At 46.6% G+C, this 19652-nt stretch overlaps 1 protein-coding gene across 2 annotated transcripts in view; it reads left to right on the forward strand.

The window, feature by feature from the left end:
* PAX5 (paired box 5) overlaps positions 1 to 19652 on the forward strand; it is a 131740-nt gene that overhangs the window by 48606 nt on the left and 63482 nt on the right. For both annotated transcript variants that reach the window (XM_030968636.1, XM_030968637.1), the window contains exon 6: positions 676 to 851. In XM_030968636.1, coding sequence (XP_030824496.1) covers positions 676 to 851 — 176 coding nt within the window. The remainder of the gene's footprint in view (positions 1 to 675; positions 852 to 19652) is intronic.

Raw genomic sequence — 19652 nt, forward strand, 5'->3', positions numbered from 1 at the left:
AGGGGAGAAGGAGGAAAATATGCTTTGGAGCCCAGGTTTGGGTCCTGCCAGTAAGCTGGAGAAATACAAAGTGAATTGGAGGGTCAGGAGTGCATCTTGGACTGGCTGAGGATGTTGCAGTGGTAACTCAGCCCAGGGATTCCCCACCTTAGTACAACACAGGCTGGGCTGGTGCTGCTGACAGAGCTTCTCAGAGAGTCTGTGGCAGCGCTCAGAGCTCAGCGTGGATGGAGCTGAGCAGGACTTGCAGGTAGCACGGGAGGGGGACAGAGTGTGTGGGTGGTGACTGGACAAAGCATTCTGCTGGAGCTGACCCAAACTGACTGTGACTGTCATCATCAGGCCGCCTGCTGATCCTCTGTGTTCTCTTACACACAGACCATGAACCACACAGCTTCCCAGCTGGTACAGTAAACGTGAAGCAGGCAAAAATGTGATTGTTATCCTGTATCCTGCCTTTAAATAATGTGTGAAGCTGTTGATGGGTTAAGGGTTGCCTGTAATGCAAGACTGTACAGTGTGTGTTCCAGCAAACTGTAACCTCTCAAAAAGTCTTCATGACTTCGCCATACTGTACCTACATCTGTTCAAGGGTTAAAATAAGACACTCTGCTGTAGGCTTTAGGTCACATCATGAGACTACTCATTTTTCCTCTTCTCTCTCCTCTTTGAAAGGTATTCAGGAATCTCCAGTACCAAATGGCCATTCTCTACCAAGCAGAGATTTTCTTCGGAAGCAGATGCGAGGAGACCTTTTCACCCAGCAGCAGCTAGAAGTGTTGGATCGTGTCTTTGAGAGACAACATTATTCTGACATTTTCACAACAACTGAGCCCATCAAACCAGAGCAGGTACTAGTGCAAATATTCCATGTTTTTCTGATATGCTTTCCACTGGCAGAGATCTGTTTGGTGTACATGACCAAAGGCTTTTCAGTTTCAGTTGACAAATATGGAGACACGTCTTGTCAAGCTCATTTCAGCCAAGCCCGTGTTAGCTATTAAAACCTATTAGAAAATTAAGCTAAACACTCATTGTGCAAACATCAGCAAGTGTTTGGCTATGAAATGATACCTGATCTGGACCAGTGGCATCAAAAGAATCTTTAAAGAGCACCACAACTTCTGATGTTTTTTGTTAGATCAAAAGCAGGCAGTGCAGGTAACAAGGAGAAGACATGCAAAGCTCAGTGCCTAATTTTGGTTCACAGTGAGTGGACACAAATCAGATTTTTGTATCCAGAAATGGCCTATTAGACATGTAACTGGCTATTTGCCGCAACATCTGATTAGTATGTGAAGATAAATTAATTGCACCTATGGATCTACAGTGTGTTTGAGGAGGACTTGGCACTAATATTTTGGAAAAATTCAATTTTTGCAGTCATAGTATAGAAGCACATGAAAAAACCGATTAGCTATGTCTCTCTGTGTTCTTCTTCTTAGGTGGCAGTATTTAATTTAGCTGCTGAGAAGGAGGTAGAAATTAATATATTGCTGTCAGCACCGATATTGGTCTAGCTTGCTACTTAATGATGTATTCAGCCATTAATCTTCAGTGGTCTTAATATCAGACATGCTTTTTAGCAAGGTGGATGGACTTTTCTAACACTGATTCCCCTTGGAAGAATCTATACATTTGGGGGCCATGGGAGATGCTCTCGTGGCTGCCTACTACCATTGTGGCTTCAGTTAAGGAATGTGCATACTTTTTTAAAAAAATATTTACTTATGCTGAAAATGCTATGATAGAGTAGGAATTCCTCATGCCTTTAAGCTCATCTGCCATTTTTTATTTAATTCATAGAGACATTTGCTTTTCACCATCTTCTGCTGTTTTTGTGCTTTGCCCGATTTGTGTGTGCTGCGAATCTCTGCAGACCTGAAGCTGGAAGGAGATGGGAAGTCAGGCCGTCCCTGCCTCGGGAAGGTGAAGTGGCCTTCACGGGCCACTAGATGGTGGTTATCCCATCCGAACCCGGGGGATGCTGGGGACGGCAGGCTCCGTACCCAAGGCTATGGCAAGCCTTTCCAGCACTGGTCACCTCGCAGCTGTGTCTTGTTAGATCTGTTCCTGCAAAAACTTACAGGCCAAAACAGTCACTGCAAAGGGAGCAGTGATGGGAGGGGTCTTTTGATTTGTTTTTCTGGTCTGGAGCCTCTTAGTCATGGCCAGCTGCAGCTCATGGGAGACAGTCCAGCAGTGAGTGAACGTCTATTCAGAGATAAACTTTTACTGGTTTTATAGGAAGAATGGGAGATTTGAATAAGGATATTGCTGAAGTGTTATCCCAATTATCAAATACGGGATATTTGTATTTGCTCTTGATGGAGAAACGATCTCCCAGGGCCACATAAGAAGTTGTGACTAGAATGGCTCTAAGCAGCCAGATTATTAAAATAGGAGATATGCTGATATTAATATGATGAACGGGATACACCTTGCATGCCCTGAGAAGTCAAGTAAGATGCTGAGAAATCTGGCATTATGAGATCCAATTTGCAGAACCATATTGCCTGGCATTTTTACATGTAATTACAAAAGAAATTTTTAGTTGTTTGTTTTCATATTTCTTGCAATATGGTCTTTGCTTTTGGAAGGCTAGACCATGGTTAAGAACTTGTGGTTATTTGGGGTCAGCTTCTGCTTTTTGATGGTATGTGAAGAGTAACGTTCAGCATGACCAGATGTGATCTGCATGACTTGCTGTGGTTCACAGAGATGCTGTGTGAGCCCATCCTTACAGAAACAGCCTTGTCTCACCTCCTTGGTGAGTCAAGCAAAGCTGTCATGATGCTTAGCCAAAGTGGAGAAGCTGTCTGCATCAATTAGTAAGGCCAAAGAAATCAATGAGGAATCAAATACTGAGGATATTAATGGCATGCCTTGGAAAACCAGAGTTGTCCCTGGATTAGATTGCTGTAGTAAAGCAAGATCTGCTGGTGACATTTGTCTGTCCAAAGTGCTGCTGGACCCCAAAGTGGTGTTTTAGGAGCAAAGTCAGTGGTGGATGTATGGAGCTTTAAGCTCTTTCGGTAGAGGAAAGTAGAGAAAGGATACTCCTTCCCATGGAGACAGGATGTGGGAAGAAGACTGGTATGAGCTGCTGACCCACTGTTTGCCCATTTTATTAGAAATTTGATCCAGCAGCAGCCAGTGAATACCACTAATTTTGCTTTGGCACAAAACTTACTGATGTACCAGTACTACTAACTTGGGGAGGACCCCAGGTATTTTATTGCCATAATTGTTACTCTATAGACCCTGTAGATCCCTTTTCCTTCCTGTTTTGTGGCTCCTCTCTAAGTCTTCCTCCTCACTCGCGTGCCGGTGGCAGGCCCTTGGCAATGGTGAGGGGGAGAGAAGTCCCTCCTGCACAGCACAGTATTTGCAGCCTCATCAGGCTTGGTTCCCAGGTGCTGCCCAAAGTCCTCCTGGTGCATTTTCTGCACAAAATTTATCCTTGCCTTTTTGGGTCCATTGCCCTTCATGTAGGCAGAGGGGCTGATGGGCTGCATGGGAGTAATTGCTCAGCAGTGTGTAACCCTTTGCTTTGAATGCTTCCAATCCACTTCCTTCAGTTTCCCATCTTGATGTTTCTCTCAGTTAACCTGCATAAAATGGGGCCTCTGGAGTTATTTATCATCTTATGACATGGTTAGACCATGATGCTAATAACACCAAGATTGTGGCCTCAATTCCTTAAGAGTTGGAGTCAATGATCCTTGTGGGTCCCTTCCAACTGAGAATATTCTGTGAATTTGTGAATCTATGCTGTATTGTTGGCAATAATCATATTAACTTTCACGTCTGCTGTAGACTGTGGTATCTAGGCAGAGACTGATGAGGAAGGGATACTTGAATTTGGGGAAAGGCTCATACTGTGTTGGGAGAGAAGGCAACCACTGGACAGTGACAGGGAAATAAAGCATCAGACATTGCTTTGAGAGAGACAGCGATGGCTGTGTGTGTTGGGTGAGGCAGGGGTCCCACCGTGTGCTCCCACCATTAAAGACTGTCAGAAGTTGTGCATCAAGGGGCAGAAGTAAGGCATCAGCTGTTCCTTGCCTTGTTTTGCAGCCTAACACCCAGTGGTGCACCTGGGCACAGGTACATGTGTGCTCTGCAGCACAGATGTGTTCCCTGCCTGTGTGGGACGTGAAAAACATGCAGTTTTCGTGGCAGAGGGAGCCAGGAGCTGAGGGGTGTCTGTGCAAACAGAATCAAGCCCTTTCATGTCTATGTGTTGTGGGAAGGAACCATGACATAAAGTCAGTACTGAGAAGCACTCCGGCCCACCTCTCCCTGACAGAGCCCTGCTATAAAAATGAATTCTTCTGTTAAGGGAATTCGTAAGAATGAAGGCCTTTCTCTTATGTTTATGCCCTTTTGTGCTCATTTTCTGCAAACAGCCCATTATTACATTGCACAGGCTGCAAATGTTCACAGAAAACTGATTTCACTTTTTCTGGGCACGGGTATGGAAATGCACATGGTGGTATGTTTGCAACACCAGTGTTGCACTGCCATTCTGTACATGGCTGCTGTGTGCCAGCTTGTGTGTCTCATCCACCTGCAGGGACAGTGCCTGCAACTGTGTAATGCCAGACTTTGTAATTCTTAGACCTTCACAGCAGCTTCCACTCTCTCTGTGCTCTGTGTGTGTGTGTGTGCATGGGCCCTGCTGCTCCCCGGTGTGCTGGCTCTGCTTTGCCCACAGGGAAGGCTGTTGCTGTTGCCATCACCCCAGATTCCCCTGGGACAAACCAAACTGACAAAAGGAGTGGGTCTTACCTGTCTGCCTGGCCTGGAGCTGTGCTCTGCACCTACACCTGTGTCAGACCAACACACTTCAGCCTGGCCTCTACTGCAGGCAACCCCCATTATTCATGGTCACTGCAGGGAGAGTTCAGACTTCATATGGAGCTGGCACTTGTCTTGTGCTGAGGTTGCAACACTGAGTGGCAAAATTGTCCAGTGCCTATTGTCCATTGAGACCTGGAGGAACTGGAAGCACTGGCTGTACTCAGCAAACCCCTCTGTGTGACTGTGGGGATGATTGTCCTCCAATGGCTTCCTCTGGTTCCAGCCAGGAAGGATGGAGGAGCTCTCCACAGCACCTTTGGGAAATTGTCCCAGACTGGCCAAGGCTGTGCCATCTGTTTTGTGAACTGTTGACTCAAGCAATTCTCCAGCCACAGCACTGACAAAGACAGGAGATGTTCTTGGAGACCCAGGGAAGTCAAGGAGACCTGAGGGCCTCAGGTCTGTGAGGCTGGACAAGTGCAGCAAAGCCCCATTGAGGCAGGCAGGGGGCAGGTCCGGGGCTATTGGACCGGTTGCTTGTGGAGGCTGTGAGAGCAGGATTAATGCATCTACGGGTGAAAAATGCAGGGTGAAGGATATACAGCTGGATTGGCCCAATGGGAGAGACAGTGCGTTAATTTTCTCAGAATAAAGAAAGGAATTATCCATGCTGGATTTCTGTCCACAACAGAAATGGATTCTTTTGTACTTTCAGTTTCACACATGGGTCCAATCGAATACTCATTGAAGCCAAGAGGAATATTTCTATTGACTTCAATAAAGTTTAGATCAGGGCCATAATGAGGCATAACATGATGTGACCAGATTCAACACTATGTAGGTCACCAGCTAAGAAGATAACTGCCTGGTGCTAATAGCAAATAATTCCTAGGCCTGTGCTGGTGCTTTCCCACTTATTTAAGCTAGAACTAAACAAAATATCTGTTATCAGATTGATTTCTGGATAAAATTTTCTGTATTTTCGCATATTCTGTGCATACAGAAACCAGTAACCTGGCAAACATATAGTAACACAGGTATTCATGACACAGAGTGCAGATAAATGTGGATCTGGAGATAGGCAGATGGAATTTGGGTAACTAATAGAATTTAGATAGCCGAGGAATCCCCCCCAAATTACTTATGATTTGGGAAAAAGTGGAAGAATTGCATGAAGTTGAAACCTGATGCAGAGAGAGTTGCACCAAAGAAGTTCTCTGAATTGAACAAGAGAGGGGCATAAACTTCTTTCGAAAATCTTCAAGTTTTGCTTTCTGCCTAAGTACACTCCAGCTTTGAAAGAGGAATCTTGGGGTTTTTTTGCTAGGAGCGGCTGGAATGCAGCTTCTGAGAGGAGTGAGATATACAATCCCCCTTACATTACTGGAGTTTGATCTTTGGGAAAAATGGAAAATCCTAATGAAGCCAGAAAATATAATGCATTTCGGTTTTAAGAGGACTCACTCCCAAAGTGCAGCTATTGGACAAGCAGAAGGAAGGAATTAATCTACTAAAAGGTGTCCCTGCCTGTGCCAGGGGTATTGAAATGAGATGATCTTTAAGATTGCTCCCAATGCAACCCATGCAATGATTCTGTGAGCTGCAGGACTGCATGCTTGGTCCTGGTCCCCAGGGCATGAGAAATATGTTTTTTCTTGGGAAACCTTTGGGTGGATAGAGGCTGTTGAGCATCTGAAAATACTCTCACACTTTTATTGAGAAATGCAGAGCTAATATTTGTTTCTGTCTTCCCAAAACTTCATGTTGGCCAGAAACAGTGAAAATTATGAAAATTATTCATGGATAGTTTGAGGAACCAAGTATTTTCTCAATCTGCCACTTGCCGGAATGATTTGAGCATTCCAAGGAAAACTCTTAACCATGGCTGCATTACATGGTGCACTACATGATAAACAAGTTAAAAAGGAAAAGGAAACAATAATATGTGGCTCAATAAATGTACACAAATAAAAAATTGCAAAACAATGAAGACAAAGAAGGGTGACGCAGAAGGTAGCAGTGCTCTGCCCACTCTGCAGGAGTCCAGGCAGCAGAGGGTAGGAGGGCACAGTGCTGCAGGGTCAGCACCCTGGACTATGGTGGGATGCACCCCAGCTCTGCCGGAGTGGCGGGGGTCCGAGGCGGTGACAGGGGGCAGAGGGATGCAGGATGATTTTGTGGGTGGTGACAGGGGGCTGAGGGATGCAGGATGATTTTGTGGGTGGCTGCGTTGCCCCCCTGCCTTCCCTTCCCTCAGGCCACCCTGCTGGCAGCCCTGGCTGCTGGTGCTGCCAGGCTGGGCCAGGGGCTGCCTGCTCATCCCCAGTCTGCTGACCCTGTGATCCTCTGTACCCACAGAAGAGAGAATGAGAGGGTGGGTGGGAGAGGAGCAAGAGGAGTTCTGTGGCTTTTACAGCTGAAATCTCCCCTGTTCCAGGCTGCAGCCTTACTGGTGGGAGGGGAAGAAAATCCCAGCTCTAAAATCAAGCCTAGGAGAGCACATCAGGAGGCAAAAAACCTTCCCATATTTACTCTCAGTAGACTATCAAACAACACCAGGCTATTAATTTGGCTTTTGAGTCTTCACTAAAGCCCATAAAAGCGCAGTTGTCAAATGGAGTTCATTTTAATTTCCTTTCAATCACAGTAAATTATTCAGGTGATAAATCAGCTGGGCAGCCTCCTGGCTGTAATAGAAACCCTAATTCCTGGCTAATTATCCAGCCCATTGCTGCCAGCAGATCAATACCTCTCCCGAATGGAAAGGGCGTGGGGTGCAGGCAGGCAGGACGGTGCAGGGGCAGCAGCTGGGAGCACAGGCACCCGTGACCCCTGCCCTCTGCGGGGGCTGTGGGGAGAGAGCTGTGCTCCTGCTGGGCGCCGCGTGCGGCAACTGGCCCCTTGCTGCAGTGGTTGATTCCCTGAGTGCTGGCTTTGCTGCTGCTCCCCATGGCAAGCCATGTCAGGGGCTTGGGTGGTGCGGGAACAAGCTGCTCCCACTGGGTAATGCATGGGTCTGCAGTGGGAGCGTACCCCTACCTACTGCAGCCCTCTCTGCCAGCCCGTTGTGCCCTTTAAAGATTACTCAGAAGGAAATCTCAGGCTGGCAATAGTTTTTCTTGTCCAGTAGAACCTTTCAATAATAGTAAAAACTGAACAGGTAAAAGATGAGAGGGCCAGTACTGAGCTGTAAAATGGAGTGCTTCACTGTGACACTGCAGCAACCTCAGGAAGATGACAGTGGCACTTACCCCCATCTCCTTGCAGGAGGTTTTTCCTAGACCTGCTCCATGCACAAAGCACTTTGAGCCTGAAGACTATGCTGTCAGCTGCTGTCTCCAGCTCAGCATCATCAAGTTATTCTGCAAAAGTGTCTGATAGAGCTCCACCATCTGTCTCAGATGCTTTCATGCAACACCTGGGCTGCTGTAGAGGCTGAAGTCTCCTCAGGACAGAGCGTCATCTCTGAGCTCTATGTCCCTTCATTGCACTGCTGGGGATGCAGAGGGATGCACCACCTTCTTTGGTTCTGCTCTGGTTTACATTGAAAAGGGAGAAAGAAGCCAGCCATAGTGTTTCTTACTGCTAAAATCAACTTTTTTTTTTTTTTTTTTTGTGAGTGAAAAGGCTTTTCTTCTAAAATGGCAGCAGAAAGCACAGCTCCTTTGGCCAGTACCTGCTTTTTGGATACCCACTCCTTTGCCCTTCCTTGTGAGCATTTCTTTGTGCATGAGCTTCTGAAGACCGCAAAGATTTCTGTGCGTGTGCCACCTTGTTATGTCAGGCTGTGTTGGGTGGTGACAGTCACAGCAGATTTTGTTGTATGACACCTGTGTGTATTGTGTGTGACAGTAGGGCTGTGGAGGCGAAGAGTTTTCTGGGGAAGGAGCATGACAGGAGCCATGTATCCAGCAAATGTCTCCCTGCATCAACATGATTCTTGTGAAAAGCAGCCCTGCAGCTTTCAGGGGCAGCTGAGGATGTCTGAGGGGGTCCAGAATTGAAATGGCTGGTCTTGGAGTAAGCAAGAGAGGTGCGAAGAAGGGCAGGTGGATAATCCAGGGGCTGCCCCCTCTCCTGTCTGGCACAGAGACAGGGACGCCCTTCTCCCCCCCGGCACTCAATGCCCAATGCCCCTCCCCAGAGGACACTCCTGGTAGAAGCAGGTGGTGACCAACTTCCCCGCTTTGTCTAGAAGTAATGGGAATCCTGGGGTCAGGATTTCTCCTGCAGGCTTTCCAGAAGGTGACAGGGAGCATTTCCTGTGGTCTGCAATACCTTGGGAGCATGACCGTGCTGAAGAGAAGCTCTGGGAGAGGAGAGAGCTGGGGTTTCCTTGCACACACCCTGCTGTGATGGCAGTCAGTGCAATGAGACCAAGGTGGGGAAGACTAACAGCACGCACATTTCAGGGATTTCAGGGTGAATTTGAAAGGCTGGATCTCTCAAAGCGCCTGTTATGGTGTTAGGGAAGCCTCAGTGATGGCTGGAGCTGATGCAAATGATGCTTCTCTCCTAGTCTGAGCAATGGGGTTGCTGGGCTACATCCCCAGCTTACATGACTCTGTCTGGGGACTATCTCTGTCTCCAGGGTTGCCAAGTCTGAATGCTTTTCCTACACAGGGGAGTCCTTGTCACCTCCTCCTCCCTTTGACCCATCAAAGAGGAGGAATCCCAAAATACCAAGGTAGACAGCTCCTTTGAGAATTGCATTGTATTCCTGGTTATAAACATGCCCTTTTTAGCTCCTGACTCCTCTCAAATATGACTATATGTAAAAATACAAATTCATAAGTTAAAGGAAAGGCCAGCCTTGCTGTGGCTTGTGCTCCCACATCTCCTTTGTCCTTGTCTCTTGTCTCTTTGCTCTGCGTTAACTGGAGGGATGTCTTCTCCCCCTGGCAGGCTCCCCACATTGTGCGCAGGCTTGTGCTAAGGGAATGTGGGTGACATGTGACATGGCCAGCAGCTGGCAAAGGCAGACCAGCTCTCCCCTGCTCTGCAAGCTCCTCAGGGACAAATATGCTACTGAGGAGGAGAGCTTTTTCCCTGAGAGGCTGGGGTCTTGGTTTGAAAGATAGGTGTTTGCAACGAAGGTGGAAACCTCCTTCAGAATAGAAAAAATATTACCTCCTTCCCTCCAAATTATTAAAACTTTGAAATTAGGGGATTTCAGGCAAAGATATGAGAAAAGGAATAGAAGTTCTTTTTATGTGTATAACAAGGCAAAGCAGTTCTATGTGTGTGTATAACAAAGGGAACAAACAACCCTGGCAGCAATAATGAAAAGAACAAGACACCCAGTCCCAGCCAGAACCTCAGACCCACTGACCCAGAACCTCAGTCCCTGTCCCAGTCCCAGTCCCAGCCCCAGTCCCAGTCCCAGTCCCTGTCCCAGTCCCAGTCCCGGTCCCAGCCCCAGTCCCAGTCCCAGTCCCAGTCCCAGCCCCAGCCCCAGCCCCAGTCCCAGTCCCAGTCCCAGTCCCAGCCCCAGTCCCAGCCCCAGCCCCAGCCCCAGTCCCAGTCCCAGTCCCAGTCCCAGCCCCAGTCCCAGTCCCAGTCCCAGTCCCAGCCCCAGTCCCAGTCCCAGTCCCAGCCCAGCCCCAGCCCCAGCCCCAGTCCCAGTCCCAGTCCCAGTCCCAGCCCCAGTCCCAGTCCCAGTCCCAGCACAGCCCCAGTCCCAGTCCCAGTCCCAGCCCCAGCCCCAGCCTCTCTCGGCACTTTGCCCTCCGGTGCAGTTCCGGGCACGGCCAGCAGGGGCGCCGGTGGCTCCCGGCCGGCAGGGGATGCGGTGATTCCCCCGCGGCTGCAGGGGGCGCTGTGGCGCCAGCTCGGCCGCCTCTCCCTCATGGGGCAATGGCGGCCTGGCTGAATAGAGGAAGGGGCTGCAGCCGGAACCTCTGAGCGGCTGCTGGGCCGGCAGGGAGGGGCAGACTCCAGAGTGGCAAATGAAATGTGTCAGGTACTGGGTTACACTGTAGTGAGAAATCCAGAAAGGGGCTGGGCTGCAGCAGCTGCGCTCCTGAACAGGGCAGGGAGAGGCTCCCTGGGAGGCCTCAGGGTCCCGGGGTTTTCCCCTGAGACACTGAGTGGATGGTGAGGGTCTTTTCTTTAGTGAGGTTGGGTGTTAATGAGGTCCCAGTGCAATGGCTGCTGTTTCGAGCAGCGCTTCCCTCGCAGTAGGAGAAGGCAGCAGGAGATGGAGCCCCGCGCTAGTGGTGAATCCGACCCACAGTGACTAGGGCCTCTCTCCCCTCCAGTGTTGAGAGTGAGAGGAGCTGAGCCCAGTTCCCAACCCCCTGCCAAAATCTCACGTCTCTGCCCTCCTAAGAGAAACATTCCCCCCCACCCAGGTAAGAAAGTAGCCAGCCACACTCTTCCCCACATTGGCCCTTTCTTTTGTTTCTAAAATAGCAGTCGTTATTCTCTCTTAGCAACAGTTGGGGTAAAATTCCATGAAAGAAAATGAAAAAATCCTAACCCCCAACACCTTGGTAAAATGTTTGGAAATTGCAGCCACAGCATCATTCTTGTTGGGTAATGCTGGAAGGGGATGTTTTTCCAGACACCAGGTTTCATCTCAGCACCTTCCACTAGTTTTATAGCCAGAGCTTAGTGACTGCATAGAACACAACATCTTGCAAAGGCAGCTGGTGATCTCCTCCAGAAGATTTTCTGTGGCTTCTAAGTGTGATAGAGAGGTAGGAAATCTAAAAAAAGCTTTCCCCACTTCTTAACTTGATAGAAGTGTTCACATTTCTTTGAAATTTGGGAACTGGCATTGAGCAATTGCATTTCTTTGTTTATTATTGTTTCACAATAAATAATTTTTTGTTTTTTAGTTTAGAGAGATAAACAAGGTCCTTCACCAATCTCAGACAATGCCATGTAACAGCACTAGTTGGCCAGTTATGTCAAAATGGACCAACCTCCCTAAGTTTATGTCAGCCCCATAAGAGAAGGAAGGACAACTCTGGGAGTGAACACACTTGCCTGTTGATTTAACTAGCGCCTGGCCCATTCAGATTATATTTAAGGTGAAAGGCTTGGACCAGCATTTGAAGAATGGAACAAGACTTCTCTACGTAGACCTCAGTAAATGGCTGGATCCCACAGGCTCTGACAAGTTTCAAGTACATTTTCCAGTCTTAGTTTGGAAATCACTGTTGTTTTACAGTCATTCTGTGAACTTTTTCTAGATTTGTCCATCACCTTATAATGGACAAATATGGGAGTATGCTCCCTTGAAGACCTTGATGTGCTAAAACAAGTCAGAAGGAGCCAGACTCTTCATGGGAGTACACAGTGGGAGCACCACAGACAGGGGCATGAACTGACACAGCGGAGGCTCTGCAGGATGTGAAGTTGTGCAATCTCTGTCTGTGGTGATTTTCAAGACCCACCTAGATGAACCCCTGAGCTGCATGGCCTGCCTCCATAGCTGGCCCTGTTTTGAGGGATCTCTGGAACTTCCTCCAGCCCGGGCCATAGCACTCCCTTGCTGCTCATCCACTGTATTCATTCCAGTTGTTATTATGTGTTTAACGAAAACTTTGGTGTGGCTACAATGAAAACTGTGGTTAGAGGAAGAGCAGCACTGGTTTGCTCAGGGTATAGGATGAGATGGAGAATTGTTTGGCATGCAGTGCCAAGGAGTCTGAGAAACTTGCTCAGTGCAGAGGCTGGGTTTTCAGAAGAATGCCATAGTTTTGGGTTGCCTTTTTTTTTAATATGGGGTTGAACAAAACAACCTACACCAGTGTCTGAATGATGACAGAAAGCAACTGTGGAGCTAAGCCAGTTCCAGACAAAAAGGACTGATTCAAAAATCCTCTCTGCTCATATGAATAGTGGCTGCTTAGATTTTTTTTTCAGCAGATTTTTCCAAACACACAAACAAAAACAAACAAACAAACAAACCCCAAACCCAAAACCTGAAAGGACAGCGCTCCTGCACTAAGAAAGTAGATTAACATGTAGGGGCATTATTTCAGCTCTGCTCCTCTCACCCTGAAAATGGAATGAAATAAGGGCAACATTGGAGAGGCAAGGGTTTCTCCTGAAAAATCCCCTTCAGGCTCAGGGCTGACCTCAGGTCCGTGTCAGTCCAGACAAGTCACTCACAAAGGGCTGAGGGAGAATGAGGTCCTCGAGGTGATGAGTGCATTCCTGGAATAGGAGCTATGGAGTGGAGCCAGGCATAAGAACTGCACTTGTCAGATGCTCTGTTAGGCTTGGAGTATTTCACTGGTTATTAGGACCTCTCCAAATAATTGCAACACAGGATTAAGTAATGAATTAAATTATGTTACACAAGAGATTGTCATCAGATTATGTACCTGATGAATGACTTTCAGGCATTATCAAACTGTGAGGCTTGGTAACAGTGGGAGATTTTGTTAACTGCACAGCTCTTGTGTCTGTGTTTTTGTTCAAGTGGTTCTTTTCTGGTTCTTGTGACTGGAGAGGAAATTTTGAAAATATATATATTTAAAATATATATATTTTAAAAAATTTTGAAAATATATATATTTGAAAATATAACCCCAAATACCTCTCTGGCATAAGAACTGGAGTAGCTTTTGGGGTGGAAGAGGTGCTCAGGTAATACTGGTGGTGGATTTCCTTCTGGTTGCCTGATGCTGTTTGATTGTGGTGATGCTCCATGGCCGAGGTGTGGTGCCCAGGTGTCTTCTGCAGTTTTAGCAGCAGAATAGTGACTATTATAACACCAGTGTGCCTGGCTGGACCTGTCTTTGCAATAGAAAATGTTTTGATAAAAACTGAAATGTTTCACTAAAATCTTTTGTCTTTGATGATTTTTCTCTATAGAGGGTCCATCACTGAAGCCTGTCATGATAGTGGGGCATCCAGCAGCAATAGGCTCTGTGTGTCATCAGACAGAGTCTCTTTACTTGGAGCCAGCACCTCATAGGTACCCTGACTTGTCAGCTTGTCTGTGTTTTGCTTAATTTTTCATACCAATATGTGAACAATTTCTGGTGTTCATAGGTATATTTCTGAAGGTGAGGAGCCCATCTCCCTGCCCAAAGCAAGGGCATCAAAGCAAATACTGCATCACTCCCCTGACACTCCCTTGCCCAGGGCCTCCATTTGCATGAGGCATGCCTGCAGCATGCATGAAGGGCAGGGAGCATCTCCCCCACTCCACATTCCCAGCAGCCATCATGGCACTTTTTGTTTTCAGGACAAAACACTCTGGTTAAGATATCCAAGCCAGTCACTTTGCCTGCTGTCAGTGCACAGTTTGTTCAGTTCCTGCTGCCTTTCTAATCCCATGTCTCCAAGGACATGTAATCAGAAAGTGACGCATAATGCTTCTGAAAACAACATTTGCACTTATAGAATCACAGACTTGTTAAGTTTGGAAAAGACCTTTAGGATCAAATCCATCTGTCAGCCCAATGGCACCACCATATTCATCATTAAACCCTGTCCTCACCCATACGCACATGTTTTTGAGCACTTACAGGGATAGTAACTTCACCGTTTCCCTGGGCAGCCTATTCCAATGACTTACAAACCTTTCTGTAATATCTTTTTTTTTCCAAATAGCCTACTTTTTCCTATATTTCCTACCTGCCCAGGCACAGAACCATACAATCATACAGATTAGAAAAGACCTTTAAGATTTTTGTCTTTTCCATAAACACACTGTATTGAAAACTGGCCTGCGATACTGTGGCCCTTTACTATTCTAGTTCAGGTGAAGGTGAAGAAATGGAAGAAAAGCTTTGGGAAAGTATGGGGGTTTTGTTTAATGTGTTTTTTTTAGTTTGTTTTTGCCCTTTTTAGAAAATAACATCAGTTCTATATTGATGAATTTGATGGGGATTTGATGGGGAATTCAGCATTGTAGGGAAAGTTTACCCCCCAAAAATGGAAGGCAGAAGGCTCCTGACCTCCACAGGATGATGGCACAAACAGGAAAAGCAAAAGTCTTTTGGAGAATGAAGAATGTGTGTTGGCTTGGTGTTTGGCTTTGAAATACAGGAGTTCATGAGTTGATGTGGATTTGTTAAGCTTGGACTTTGCGACATGCCACAAAACACCAAACTCTGTGGCTTTCTCTGTTGGCTTTCCCCTGTGTCAAGGTTTGGTGCCTTTGTAGGTACAGTGACTGCAGGGGCCTTGGCTCCCTGTGAGACTTGGACCCTGGTAATCTGCCGTTTTGGTAATCGCCACTTTGAGACCAGTTTATTGTACACAATGCTTAGTATGATACAAAAAATGCTATAACAGGATTCTCAGATGGCATTTGTGAAACACATTTGGGTAGTTCATGTGAAAGCATTACCCAAATACCAAGTGTTCTTGAAAATTTGCACAAGACTTCTCAAGTCAAGAGCCATCGGTGAGATGGATTGAAGATCTGGCAATATTGGTGCCAGCCTCATGCATTCTCAGAGTGCATTCACATTTCTGATTCGTATTTCTCCATAAGGAAATAATTCACTGTGCTGAGGGTTGTGTTTTCTTTTCTGCACAGTCATGCTTAGTGCTTAAGTGGAAGTAGAGGGGCCACCATGATCAAGGATTGTATTTTTTCCCTCCTCCTCTGGCTGAAAATGTTAGTGTTGAGAGGCAAAGTGTCCAGTTCCTGTCCTGAGAAACAGCATTTTTCAACAATATCTTGTAGCAATTAAGGCATAAAAGCCTAAATTCTCTACTGGGTTTACAAAAAGTAAACTGCTTTTCCACTAGGGTGGGTTGTGCTATGCTTATTTCAGTTGTGTGTCTCATGCTTTACTTTGATTGGGTGCCTCCTTTTTAGCATTGCACATAGGATGGTGGAGGCTGCTGAGAAAATTCAGTTGGTGCTGGGGAGAGGGCAGGAAATGAGGGAAGAAGAGAAATGCCCCTATAAGTTTGTGTGCAAAGGAGGAGAGGGCAGCCATGGGAAGAGGAGGAAGGCTGGAGAGAGGAGGACTGGAGAGAAGAAATTGGAGGGGGTTGGGGCAGTTGTAGGCACTGGTGTTGCAACACTGAAACTGGGAGCAGGCTTCTACAAAATCCGTTCTGGAGTTTCTGCTTTTCTCAGCAGAAACTGAACTGGGAGGCTCTGGTATGGAGACAGAAAGGAAGAGCCTGTGCAGGATTGGGCAGTGCTGATGAGGGTGGGTGGAGGCTTGGGTGAGTCATCCTATAATTTTGTGTCTGGCAGGAGACACAGCAATTTTTTGTGTTATACAGAGAGGTGCTAGAGTTGTTGAGGATAAATATATGAGGTTGAAACTAGTAAATCCTGGTGGAAACAGAGGTTGGCTTTGGCACTGTGGTGGAGTTGCTGTTTCTGTTCATCCAGGTGCTTGTTAGTGGCCAGGCGAGACTGAAACCTGGAAAGCCACCTTAGCTTGTTGTGTACACTTAACACTCTTGGGCTGGCCTACGTGGTTTTCAGTGGAGGCTTCATTTTGGAACAAAAGGAAGTTTATGGCTCTTGAGGACATAGTTTAGTGGCAGCCTTGGCAGTGTTAACAGTTGGACTCAATGATCTTGGAGGGCATTTCATCCTCAATGCTTCTGAGAGAGTTCACTGGGCATTTCTGCCCCTGCTGGGCGTTGGGGACTGCAATGGCCCATGGAGGGTTTGCTTGGAAAATACCCATCTAGGCATCTGCAGGTCAGTGCTCTCTTCCCATTAGACTTTCCCAGAGATCCAAGGACAGCAGGCATGAGGGATTGCCCAGCAGGGATTTGGCAGACTGACAGGTCCATCGAGCACATGCCCAGGCACTGCACACACTACTCAGGCGTTGCTTTGTTCAGCCTGCTACCTCTGACTAAGAAACAATATTAAAAACATATCCAGCAGCCAGCATGGGCAGTGTTCTGTGCTGCTTCTCCATGGGGTTTTGCTGTTTGCTATGGGCAGCCTCACTGGCACGTGTGTGTGTGTGACTGTGCACACGGGTGTGATTTACTGGCCTGTGCAGTGCCACATGTCTTTAAAATTATAGTGCCCGTTTCCTGCTGAAATAATTTCTACATAGAGAGGCTCCTATTATAGCAAGAGGAGCATGGACGTCATGATTTATTATTATTTATGGTCCCAGGGTCTTGTTTATGCACGATGGGTTAGGTGCTCAGGATAGAAATGCCATTATGCAAATGACATTGAATGTCCTTACTGAGCCTAAATAATTTTTGTGTTGGACGATTAAACCTCATCTGTTATTGATATGGGCTGCAGTCGGGCTATTAAAGAGTCCCAACAGTACTTACTCCCAGTAATGGGAAAATTGAGAGGAAGAGGCTAAACAATTGCCTCAAGTGTGCTGTGATTGTCTGGTAGGAGTGGAACATAACGAACCCCCTGAATGGAAATCGTGTTTACTACTTAGGGATAAATAAAAAGAGAGAACATGCAATAAATTGTGCTTTGTGATCTGAATTGGCGCACCAGAGAATTTGCGTACTTTCAATTTACTTATTTATTTGATTTTTTTTTTTCAGGGGTGGAGGGGGCAGTGTGATTGGGATGTAGATACCGCAGGCAGCCGGGAAGGATTCCTGCAGAGTGTGCCCCTGGCTGAGTGGCTGGGGAGAGCTGTCCTCGGAGCTGCGCCGGTGCTGCGCTGTCCGCTTTGACACAGCTGTGCAGTCACATTTTGATCAGTGTTGATAGCTTATGAATTCCAAAATTGACAAAATTTACAGAAAAATGAGGATAATCCATCTTCCTTAGCAGCCTGTCAGGAGCTGGCTATACTTCATAATCTTCAATTACAGATGCTATTTTCAGACATTTACATGCAGATATTAGAACAAAATGAAAATGAGAAACAAAGAGTGAATGGAAATGCAGCTATTTATATGTATAAAAGAAAAACAACAGGTAAATTCTTGGCATTTAGATTTGATTTGGGTGTCCCTTTGGAAAATCTGAGAATATCTGCACCCACTTATGAATTGTACTGTAGAAATGTAAAATGTAGTATATAATTTCCCTTATGCAGATAATGTGAAGATTGGGTCAAAAACAGGTCAGTTATTTTGAAGTATGAGGGTAAATGTGTTCATGGCAGGGTGCACAAGCTAATTCTCACTGCCTTCAAAGGAATGTCTGGGGATGTGTACAATCCTAATTGGATTTGGGCTAAAATGAAGCACAGCTGTTAACTTTTTATAAAAATATATGTATTGTGAAAGGGAGGTTCAGAAATACCCAGTTTAAACTTAGGGAAAAAGGTTGAAACCAAACTTCCACGTTCTGTGAGATGGCAATGAGCTCAATGTGGCTGAAAACAAAGAGAAACTAGGGTTCAGTCCCAGTTAGATGTGTAAATAACCTTTGTTCCAAAGTAGGATTTGGTTTGGTGTCAGCAGTGCTCAGTGCAGGGAATATCATGTAAATTATTAAATGGGGTGGTGGTTGGAAGGCAGCATGGTGAGACTTTGATGTATAGGTTTCCAGGAGCCTTTCCCACCCATATCTTGGGTGGCTGAGTAGGAGAGCATTAGGCTGGGTTGTCCATTCCCATGAAATTCCAGGCAGAGCAGCAGTGGTGCCTGCAGCTGCAAGCGCTGCTGGGTTTCTGAAAGCCTGGGGAGATGAATTACAGCTGCTTTGGATTAAACTCTTTGAACCACAGCTAACATTACAAATTTTTTCCCTTTGTCAGGCTGCTGTGTGGGTTTCTGTGGACAGCCTGCCTGGCATGTGCCACTTTTGCCTCTATTTATTAATTAATTTAAAAATATTAAGATGTGATAACTTCGAGATATTTGTTGTGAGGTCTGGCTTGCTGCTGGCATCAGGGATGACCAGGGGGTGTGGTGGATGTGATTTGGGGGACAACATTGTGCCTTTCAGGGACCTCAGTGTTTTATTTAGCAATGAAGGCTCTTGATGCACCACGTCTGTCAGGAAGGAAGGCAGAGCACATGGTAAGTGAGGAGGCAGACTAAGCCCTGAAACCCCAAGCTGGCACCTTGCACTGATGGTCTCAGCTCCTGTTGAGCTGCTGCTGCTGCTGCTGCATCCTGAGCAGCGCTGTGGGCTGTGCCACTGGCCGGAGAACACAGAAGGTATTATTTCATGCCTGCCTGATGTTCTGATTTGGAATATATAGCAGATGCAAAAAAGCAACATGTGCAGGTCCCAGTGGACCCCAGCTGGCTCATTTTAATGGCCATTTGCCCTGTGCAGCAGACAGCTCTTCTCTGTCTTTGCTTGGTGCAGTCTCTTTTCAGCAGCATTGTGAGGTCTGTGCCCCACAAAAGGGATGAGATGAAAAGAGGATACATTTGTCTCACACTTTATGGGTTGCAGCACTGCTGCAGGGCTCATTCCAGCCTCGTAGCTCCCTGACATTCCCACATTGGTACCTAAAAACCAGGGTGTTTCAGGGAGTGGCCTTGTTCCCTGCTGTGTATCCATCTTTTCCTGACACTTTATGATAAAATCCCAGGTAAATATAAAAGAAACAATTTCTGTACACAGAGGGTAGGTTGACTTTTTGGTGTGTTACATTCATTCATCTTCACCAGAAAAAGTGCAGGGTGAAGCTGGTTGTGATCTCCCTCTCTGCTTTGCTGTAGTGCAGCACAGATCTGCCTCTCTACTGTACTGTAGGTTTGAAAACAGTTATGAAACTTTCCTGCACCCTTTTTCGTACCATTTGCCTATCACAATCATCACTCCAAGGGATTAATAGTTAAAAATAAAACTTTTGTAATGGAGGTAGATTCAAAACTTAGAGCAGAAACCTTCCTGTTTGCACTTCGCAGAGACGTCTAATGGGGAGGGACTGTGCAGACCCTGTGCTGCAAGAGAACTTGTGCTGCTGCTAACAGGCACACAGAGATTACTCCTCTCCTCA

The sequence above is a fragment of the Camarhynchus parvulus genome, chromosome Z, assembly GCF_901933205.1.
Source record: "Camarhynchus parvulus chromosome Z, STF_HiC, whole genome shotgun sequence".
Taxonomy (NCBI): domain Eukaryota; kingdom Metazoa; phylum Chordata; class Aves; order Passeriformes; family Thraupidae; genus Camarhynchus; species Camarhynchus parvulus.